The 10,760-nt window shown below is 40.5% G+C and overlaps 1 protein-coding gene across 1 annotated transcript; it reads left to right on the top strand.

Moving 5' to 3' along the window:
- Nucleotides 1-11: 11 nt before the first annotated feature.
- Nucleotides 12-7,158, top strand: PSMG2 (proteasome assembly chaperone 2). Its single transcript, XM_010206499.2, has 7 exons — nucleotides 12-178; nucleotides 1,736-1,907; nucleotides 2,713-2,771; nucleotides 3,592-3,710; nucleotides 4,993-5,163; nucleotides 6,290-6,410; nucleotides 6,812-7,158. Exons 1-7 carry the CDS (start codon nucleotides 110-112, stop codon nucleotides 6,902-6,904), a joined length of 804 nt encoding a protein of 267 aa, XP_010204801.2. The 5' UTR covers nucleotides 12-109; the 3' UTR covers nucleotides 6,905-7,158.
- The last annotated feature ends 3,602 nt before the right edge of the window (nucleotides 7,159-10,760 follow it).

Here is a 10,760-nt window from a genome sequence, read left to right as displayed (position 1 = left end):
ACGGCACAGCCCAGCGCGCGGGGCGGCCCCGGCCCTCACTGCCCGCCCGCCCCGCTGAGGCCAGAAGCGCTGCGGCGAGGAGGGCTGCGGCCGCGCCTTCCCGGACGAAATGTTTGTTCCTTGCGACCGTGGCGGGGGCTCCGCCAGCTCCGACTTTAAAGGCTTCACTCTCCTTATGGTAAGCTGGGCTTCTGCCTCCCTCTCCCGCCCCTCGGTGGGCTTGGACGCGGGGGGCGGGCGCAGAGGGCCTCTCTCCAGTCTGTGTGGCGCGGCCATGGGCATGGGCTCGGGCCTCTTTGGTCTCCCTGCCTCCTACCCGGGAGTCGTCCCGGGGCATTCGTCTCAGAGAAAGCGGAGAGGCGCCCGGTAGGCCTTTGCCCTTGTGTGTGCGTTTATCGGACGTTCTACCGAGTGAAAGAGGATTTTCAGGGATCCTGCCCAGAGCTGTTTGTTTCCAGCAAAGCCTCTTGCGTTTCCATCAATTTCTACCTCCTCAGCCCCTCGGTTTTTGCTCCACTCGAGCTGTCACGTGCCGAGCTAATATGCTGTCGCTGTAAGGTTGTCGTTCTACAAGCTGCCTAGTACCTCTGGGTTGTCACTGGAATAAAAGGTGTTTTGTTGTGGTTTTTTATTTATCTAGACGCGATATATAAATATGTTCCATGAGAAATTCCTCATTTCTGCTATATTTAAACGTCTGTTAGGATTGTATTAGGAAGTGGTTTAATCACCTTTGTATATGGTATGAAATCAATTTAAGATAATGTACCTGAGGTTACCTTCTTTGTTGTGGGGTAGGAGCTCCAGTGCAAGTCTGTAAAGTAGCAAACGATTCATTTTTCTACTAGATGGTCCTTTCAGTGTATTACTGAGCGGTAATGTTGTCATTCATCATCGAGGGCTGCAGAGCCGGGGATGGCTCTGCAGGCTGCCGGAAGCTGACTAGCCACAGGAAGTAGATCGCGGCTGGTTTCTTGTTTGGGGGTAACGGGCTGTTGAATACAAGCCAGTTTGTAATGGCACTCTGTAGTTGCTGCTACATCCTCTTTCACCGTGAGCTTATCTGCATCAGATTCGGTGTGTTTCTGCAACAGGTGGCGGCAGCAATTCATAGCCATGGATATGATTGTATACTGGAGAGAAGCAACTGAAAATTGTACTGTTGTCTTCCTGTAGTAGTTTCTATAGAAGGGTACGAACTCTTTGACTTTTTCTTTCTATACCATCAGATTAGGTCAATCTCTGCCTCGACTGCTGATAACCCATGTCAATCCCTATGAAATGAATCCAAGATGACCCTTACCACTTGCATCCTTAGGAGATGGAAAACAATCTACTGTTGTATATGAATCAGGCTGAGATACACAGGTTTAATATGTAATATCAGCGTTACCATTAGATGTCACTTGAGGTCTGCCAGTATCGGCATTAGTCATTTGAGTGACTTATCTACTCTGTATCCAAAAAAAGAGCAGGAGGAGATGAGTTTCCAAGCCTTTTAAGTTTACAACTAGAGAGGGTTATTCACAGAAGCGGCCAGAATGTTTTAGTGGGCCAGGGACCAAAGTCTGTATTAGTAACCCGTTAAAAAATAATCACTTTTGTCAGAGGATGAGCAGCCACTTTTATAAATCACGTTTGACCAGAATTTAAGTAATTTAAACTTTGGATATTTGAAAAGCATCCTGTGCTGTCCATAAAACACACTGTAATTCACTAACTTATGTTACTTCAGCCTGCAGTGTCTGTGGGAAATGTTGGTCAGCTGGCAATAGATCTAGTGATTTCCACGCTTGACATGACTAAAGTTGGTTACTTCTACACTGATTGCCTGGTGCCAATGGTTGGAAATAATCCCTATGCAACAGCAGAAGAAAACTCGGTGGAGCTGAGTATAAATGCTGAAGGTGGGTGGTGAATGCAGAAGGTATTTTCAAGCTACATTAGGTGCAAGAATATCACATATGTTTTTCTTGTCATTTTGATTATTATTCTTGTTATTTCGATTATGTGAACAATGTTTAAACTTCAGGTCACTAATAACTTCAGTAACTTACAGATAAGAATCTATTTAAACTTCTCAGAGGAAACTATTGTTGTTATTTTGGATAATTTTACATATGGAACCAGTAAGAAGTGTTGAATTTCAACCATATTACAGTGCAGCCAAAACCCTGTGCAGTATTAATCAAAGCAACTGGAAGTGTACATGAATTTACAGTAAACTGCTGGAATGCAATCTGAATTTCTGGTGTAGAACAATGTCCTCTCTTCTTCTTTCCTTACCACCTATGTTTGCCTTTTTACTCATGTGGTGTTTCTCCCTCTTCTCCTTTCAAATTCGTAGTTTCCTTTCCTGTACTGATGATTGCATTTCATCTCTTTTTTTTCCTCTTCTTAAATGGTGAATGTGTCAGAATAATCTGTCAGTCTTCACAAAACTGCACAAAGAGGTTATCTGAGTCATTTACAGGTGGCAGTTCTATATATACTTCATTCAGTCCTTTGAATTTATGACAAGTGAAATGAAGTCCAATGGAGAGAATGCACAAAAACATGTCTTCAACACTCTGGATATTGTCAGGCTTCCCCATGTGAATTGCCAGCTGAAAGGCTTACTGTCCCGAGGTTGTAAATTAGATAAATCTGTATACATCTAGACCCAGTTCTCGTTCTTGCTTGCTTACAAAACTCAGTTATTTCTTCTTGCAGTGTATTCGTTACCTTCAAAGAAACTTGTAGTTCTGCAGATCAGATCACCTTTTATAAAGGTATGTATGTTTGTTAATTTTTCTTGCTTCACTATTCAGTTTGAATAGCTCTGCTGGCAAATAGTTTAAGTGGCCTAGCAAAATAATCTCTCCTTCGTGCTGTAAGACCTCCTGCAGTTGATACAGTTTTAGCTAACAAAAACTGACTTCTGCATTCATTGAGAGTTAAGGCTTGGTTTTGTTTTCCCAAGCCCCAGAAAAGTCCACCTGTGTTGGCAGATTTTAGTATAAATATGTCCTTAGGTATTAACAGTCTTGAAAATACAAAATTGCCTGGGGTTTATCCCTTTTTTTTTCTTTGCATTTATGGGTTTTGTGTGTTCTTCCGGTGCAGTAACTTAAGTTTTGGCATCATTCTGATTTATTTCATGGTGTTCTATATTTAAACCATATTCATCATGTAAAAAATGAAGAATTTATAATTACTCATTACCTGGCCAGTGGCTGTAATGTCAAATAAGCAGAATACTGACAGAAGAAAAAAATGTGCTGCAGTTTTTAGGTGTTCAAAGTGCGGAGACATACTGTGTGACCTCAGCTTATTCTGAAGCTTTTCCATTGATATTGATAGCACACAAAACAGGTGGTGCTGGTGTTGTTAAAATAGTCTTAGTGATAATTTCTATAAGTGCAGCTTTTATTAAGTAAACAATGAGAGCATTCCTCTGCTTTTCAAAAAATATATCTGAAGCTGAAGACTAAATGAAGAAAAACTTTCATGACTGCTAAACATTATATGTAATGGCTAGTATTGTCGGCTTTGGGCTTTTTTTTCCGGGTCATTATATTTTCCACTTTTTTTCTCTGTCTTTGCATAAAGAACAAGTACAGGCCATTCTGTCAAACACTGCTTTCTTGGGTGAAAAGCAGCAAATGTGCCAGAGTTGTTGTTCTGTCCAGCAGCCATGCATACCAGCGCAACGACGAGCAACTCCTTGGGTATGTTGGTGTCATTAAAAGGCCTAATTAATGTTTCTGTTCTCTTTTACAAACTTAAGTATTTTTCCTCTACTAAGTACTTTTGGTGGGGTCCTTTAGCTTGTCCGTGTGCGTAGATCATAAAATGCTTCATAGTCTATTAAAACATTAAACAGGATCGCTGTCTGAATTTTGTTAGCTACTACTGTTGAAAGTACTGAGCACTTGGCCTGCACTGTCAGGCAACAGCGCCTCAGTTTTAACTTCTTAATTGCTTGTGGTTGCAAGGAATCTTGGGGATTAGCTGCTAACATCTACAGGTCACAGATTAGACTTTTAACAATTCAGTTGGAATACTGGTTAGTTTCTTACCTGTCTTCCTTACTCTGCATTTTGTAAGTTGTCATTGGTTTGTTATTAGGAAGTCATCAGTTCTTATTTGTTGCTTATTTGTTGAGAGGCAACTGCAGCGTTGAGACTACATGTATATTTATTAGATGGTAACTCCTTAAAAAACAAGAATATCATAATTGGTGTTTTAACAAAACCAAACAAACGTCAATATTTTTGCAAAGGACCAATTGTTATCCTCAAGCTGTATAAATGTGTAGAGCCTTAAAGAAGGTTTAGGTCTGTGCACGTCTCAGATGCAGTTAGCAGTGGATCTGCACACAGTTGCAGAATGGCCAGCTGACATGGAATGAAATGAGAGGAACTGACAGTCACTTGATATAGTCTGAGGCATAAGTTATGGTGATTTAACTCTCCCCCTTCCCCCTCCCTCAGCACCACAGAATAACTCTTGGAGCTGATTCACAGAAGAGTGAGGGTAGTTCATTCAGAGAACACTTCAACTTGACTGAAGGCTGAATGTAATTGTATTGTGAGCTTACTAAAAATACTGTATACAGTGAAGTCCAAGTTTACCCTATCAAACTTAAGTCACTTCCCATCTGAAGGAAGAAAAAGCCCATTTTATTTGTACATCATTTTAACAACCATAAGCAGTTCCCCTGTTTATGTGCTTATGCATCTGTTACTTGTCAGTTACTTGAGCCTCTAAAAAGAACGTACCTTAGTTCTACTTACGGCAGAAAGTTGAGTAGTTTGTACTGCTATGAGGCCACAGGCTACTTTTCACCTTTGATTTGAGGAGGAAGGGAATGTCAGTGTAATTCTTCACTGCAGGTGTGAGGTCCTCAATGCTGGCAACTTATTGTTATTACTTGTCTTTCTGTGACAAGTAATAACATTGGTAGTGTCTTTTATTGTCACACTGAATGTCATCTTCACTTGTTTCTAGGACACCACTGCGCTACCTACTTACACCTGATCTCGAGAAAGCAGTTGGAGGTGTTATGCAGGAGCTAAACTGGAAAGAAATGGAAAAAGTAGCAGCTTACCCTGGAATAAATGATAGAGAAGTCCTGCATATCCCTGGAGGTGGCATCACAAAACTGTTGTTTACTGAGAGGTAAGTTGCCTAAAAATAAGCACAGAAAGATATCAGAAGCCTTATTTCTGGTACATAGGTACCACTATACTGTAGGAAAATAAAAATCGCTCTCCTCATAAAAAAGGGCTCTGTAGGAATAGAACTTCTTCCAGATCAAGCCCATAATTATGAGGAGAAAAATGGAATTCTGCATCATAAAGTTAAAATATGATAAAAAATATAAATGAAGAAGCTAAAGGAAAATAATAAAGCCCTTACAGTTCAGGTAGTGCTCAATCTGGTATCTGATTTTATGCAAACTGCAATTTGTAAAGTTCCCATACTTGTAATGTTTCCTGTAACACACAGTTCTGGTGTCAGTTGTAAACAAAAAAATTCTGAGCACTGAGTTAAGATTTTAGAGCTTGTTAAAAGGTGTGTGCATCAGAAGCTGTGCTGAAAGCATGTCTGAGTGTCACATATTCAAAAGTAATACCCATTGTGATACAACTGTGTTAGCCCTGCAAAACGTGTTTGTTTTGTGTCAACTGGATAATTCAGTGGTATTTTTAACTGGTGTTTTTGACATCTGTCTGAACTGTTACATTCAACAGCAGGAGAGTTAATAATATCACACTGAACTTTGTATTGACTTCCGCATGGAGGCAATGTATAGATGCAAAAGAAAAGAGCTCCCAGGACTTTACAGAAGAAAATAGAAAATAAAATACCAATCTTAACATCTAACTGAAAAAACAGGAATATTGTGAGTAAAGTAATGATACGCAGCCTACAGAACTGCTGTTGGAAATACACAGAAAGATAAGGAATGATTGTAATAAGAGACCTTTATAAGTGCTCCATCAGTACAAAAATGGAAAGTTAAGTATGTAAAAGAGGCTCTCAGCGGCTTTTCCACGACCTCGGATTCCTGCCTCGCAGAGCAAAGAATGAAGTCAAGACTAAGAAAAAGAACATGAAGTGTAAAAATGCAATCAAGGAAGTCTGGAGAGGAAAAAAACCTCTCTATGCCTATATTATTACATTTTGGTTGGTTTTGGTTTTTTTTTTAACAAGCCAGATGCAGATTCTTGTTGTTAATACATAAATATAATTGTTCTGGATTTAGACACGAAATAGAAAAGCATGCTTGCTTTTGTTGCAGCTGTTCAAATGGAATCCAAATGGCAGTTCTTCTGAAATTCTGTTCAGAAGGGGACAACATCCCTGATGCATTTGCTCTTGTTGACTATCTTAATGAATGGCTCCAGCTAATTAAAAGCAAAGTAAGTGCTGCGTGATCATATTTTATGTCCGCTATTTTCATTTTTCTTCAATTCAGAACACTAAAAATATTACTCAGGTGAGTTTTTAGAATTATGTGGTTTGAGTTTGTTTTGGTCCTTGGTCATCAAGGATACTCCAGATTAAAGATGTATTTTGATTAAAATCTCACTGGGAATTTCCCTCTGAACACCAGTCTTTTTGTTTGACAGGTGTGGGGGGAAAATTATGTCAAGGTTTGACCAAGTTCCATCTTCCACTTCTATTCTGTAAGGCAACCCACAATGATACAGACTCAAGCAATGCTGCCCGTTACTTCAGGACGCAGATATAATTCTGTGCCACAGATACAATTCTGTCATCAGAACTCAAAATTCAATTAATTATTCTGGCTTTCTTGCAGAGCAATAATTTAACAGACATGTGTTCTCAATGGAAAATACCAAGTTCCTGGCGTTTACTTTTTGGCAACGGCCTTCCACCTGCGCTCTTCTGATCCATCTGAACTCTTCTGTAAGTCCCGGGGCAGCCTCAAACGTCGCTTGAGCAGGTGATTGCATAGTAATGGCTGAGCAACAGCTGTTTACTTCGTTGTCTGCATAAATTCTTTAACAAAAATGCTTCTCACATCTGTGGGGAGCTAAAGAAGATAACTTTCACAAATTGACCAAAGAAATGTTTTGTACAGCTGTTCATGGAATAACTTTGGTTGATTTTTTTTTTCTAATAAAAATATTTTTTTAAACCTTTTTCTTTGGTGAAGTGGAAACTTAATGCTATGGAAATAAAAGCTATGGAAAAGCTTATGGCACACCTTTGTCACGTAGCTGAGAACTTGAGACTGAATGTGAGGCACAGACTTTCTTAGAAAGGTAAAATTCTACTCTTCCATGTCAAGTGTGTCTCCCAGCTTTTTTCCTTCCTGGTCATGTCAGCAAATCTCGGGAATGATCTACTGCTGCCTTTCCCAAGGCTGCATTGGAGGCAGCGAGTGGCAGCACAGCCTGCTCTGTCCTTCCTCGTGTGCTGCCACTACATTACTTACACTCTGCTTCCAGGGGCTGCAGAGATGCCACAATGAAAGCTTTGAAGGTAGATGAGCCACCTTAGACTGACTTGAGGGTGAATACATTGCCTGTTACCTGGGCAGCATTCCCATCTCTTTGTGTTTCAGAGCACTCTGGTGGCCGTAATCTCTATAGGCTGAGCCTGAGTCACCAGCCGTGTGATGCGCAATGCCCGTGTTCCATGTGTGGGATGTTGCTCACGTTATTGAGCTGCATCTTCAGCTTTGGTCTTTCAGCGGTGCTTGCTGACATCAGCTTATTTAAAAGTAACTTGAAATCTAAAGCTCCTAAGTTAGAGCTTATGAATTAACAGACATGTAGTATATACAGGATATAATTTGAAATAAGTATTTTTTCTGCTAAAGGGATTATCATTTTTTAATAGTATTGTCTTGCCAGTAGTACAAATGATGAGGAAAGGAACAGCAGCAGTCCTGAAGAGATGTTAGAAGCATAGGTGTAAGTTTCCAGCTTTGCTTGGAAACTTATGCCTGTTGGTAAAGAGCAGTTCAAGCAGTGTGACTGATCACCCAAAGGATACTGTACTGTTTTTTCAGTTTTTTGAAAGCTTGAGGTGAGAATCACAGTGAGTGCCTGTCTCAGAGGACTAATATTTGAATGCTCAGTTACTGTTCTTTTTCCACAAAATAAGAAATTTGCTTCCCAGTCTGCTTTGGTGAAGTAGATAACACAGGGCAAACTGAAGCTTGGACAACTGATCTGTGGAGTAAATCCTTCATATAATTGTGTATCTAAATACCTTCAAATCACATCTTAAAACGTAGGTTATCGCAAGGTAAATGCTGTATTTGAGTGGGTCACAAACCTGGATACATTCAGAGCAATGTGAGCACAGATGGCTGCCTCCGTTAGAACTGGAAAGGCTCCGTGATCACCAAAGCGCATCTGCAGTGGTTCAGGATTTTTTTTTAAAGGTTTTAATTGCATGAACACTTAATATGCTTCTTACATTTCTAGCCCGGTAGTTAGTGCAAGTTAATCCTGAGCTCATTAGTAACGTATAAGGATGCCCTGTTTCATGAAGATGCCAGAGTTTATGGCATAAAAAAGGGGCTATGGCTACATTTAAAGTGTTGCGTGACGTGCTGAACCAGTAACATACCTGAAAAGATCACAGGTGTGCCAGTTTAAAGAGTTCTTGTGGCTCATGGTCTTGTCAGTTTTACAAGGTGTTTTGAGTTTCTTTCCGTAGGCAAGTGGAAGACTTTGCAGCCTGCCTCCAGCTAGATCCCCTCACGGTGATTACTTCATGCTTGCCAATACTGTTTAAATTTGTATTTTTGAAAACAGACTAGTGATATAAGCCACCTTCTGATGTCATTCGTCATCACAGTGGGCTCTCACATTCTCTGTGAATGTAATCCATCACTTGTAACTGTGTGGTAGTGAGCAGAGAGACAGCTGGTTACCTTGGGAGAGAATCATTTGCTGCTGCAACTTTTGTTTTGAACCACTGAATACTTCTGTGTAAATCACAAGGACTACTTGCTTGGTTTTTGCACTGCTGAATCGTTCCAAATTTTCCTGAGGCATGGGAGTTTTTCCTTCCTTTACTGACTACAGATAAAGGTGCCATTTCTCATGAAAATATTCTTGCAAATAACTTAGACACAGCAAATTTTCTTCTTGTCAGTTAGGATAAATCAGTATTTACGTTACAAATGACTTCAAAAAAGGTATCTGCAGGCTAGTGAGGGACTGTACAGTGTAGCTTTTCTTAAAAAAACACCAAACCCTAAATTAAAAAAGAAATGTTAAAAAAAAAAAAATTCTTTCAACTGCTTGCAAATAATTCAATGACTACCACAAGCCACGCTTCGTGGTCTTAGTCTCTGCTCCTACTCCTTGCACCATCTGACCTCTGTCCACCTTGTGAGCAGTTTTCCACTTTGTGACAAGGGTCAACACACACTCAGCACTCAATGCCCCACAAGACAAGAGGTGCAGAGTTGATACTTATCTTGGATAGTAGAAAGTGTGTGCATGTTTCTACTTGTCCTCTACCTTGTGTTTATTTGCACTTCAAAGAGGACAGAAATAATGAAAATCAATGCTAGGTGAAGGTTAAAGGCAGGAATGGCTGAAAGCTGGATCCAAGGATGGTTGAGGGGTGCAGGTGGGCTCCCGTCCTGTATTCCATAGGGTTCATTGCTGTGCCTCTGGCCTGACCTTTCTCTCATTCTGAACACTCCTGGTCTCACAGCTGCAACTTCGCAATTAAAGCTGAATGAAGTTGTGATCTTGTTTTCTCCTCCAACATTGTCTAAGAAGAATACTAATCATCTAAAGATATGAAAATATTTAGACAAACCAGACTGGTGATTTAGACTATTTCAAGCACATATTTAGTTCAAGTAATGGTGCAAGGATGCCCTTGATTCAGCTTCATCTCCCAGTTAAACAGAGCTCTGAAGGGAGTTGCTTACATGAAGGAGCCTCAAAACCAAGTTCTGTTAAGATTACAGGTTGCTACACCTTTTAGCAAAAATAGTCTTAGCTGGCCTAGGTCTCCCCTCTCTCCCGTGCTTTACTTCCAGCAGCTACCTTTCATTAGTCCAAGAACCTGTTACAAAAATATGCAAAGTACAAATTATACATACACCCCCCCACCACCACCACTTGAAACAGTCATAGTAAGTTTAGGTTTTTGGTGAACTAAGGTTTAATCTGAACTGGCAAGAGTATCAGCGAGTGTAGAATATGAATGGCCTCTGATTTGGAAGCCCTGCTGCTTTCCTTGACAGAACTCCTTTAAGCAGTGCTCTCATCTTCCCCTTTCCACTCCTCTGCTTAGCGGGTGGCAGGGGCAATGCTGATAGAGGGGTGCAGTAACAGATCACACATGCAACACCTCACAGTGGCACCATCCAAACCCTGTTTAATTACGCCTTTGCATCTGGACCTCAGCACCCAGCAATGCAAGGTGAGAGATCCCAGCTTTCCTCCCTTCAAAAAAACCACTTTCCTTTGCAAAGCGGCCCCAAACACTTCGTGTCTAGTTTATAGCAAACAGCAGGATTATCAAATCATATTCTTAGTGGTGTCTTACAAAAGAATTGTGTGAGAGTTCCTCTTAGCTCAAACTACAATATGTAGCATTAATGAATATATTTGCATAAAGCACATTCTTGTAATAATAATTCACACTTTGTCCTTTTCCAGTGAAAATGGGCTATCAGGAAACCTTAAGGCAAAACTTTTTTTCTTCCACAAAACAATGCTCATAACACTTTCTCCCTAACATAATGCGCACACAACAGCATC

The sequence above is a fragment of the Colius striatus genome, chromosome 4 (genome assembly GCF_028858725.1).
Source record: "Colius striatus isolate bColStr4 chromosome 4, bColStr4.1.hap1, whole genome shotgun sequence".
NCBI classification, from domain to species: domain Eukaryota; kingdom Metazoa; phylum Chordata; class Aves; order Coliiformes; family Coliidae; genus Colius; species Colius striatus.
The sequence above is the reverse complement of the archived record's forward strand: the minus strand, read 5'-3'. Positions and strand labels throughout refer to the sequence as shown.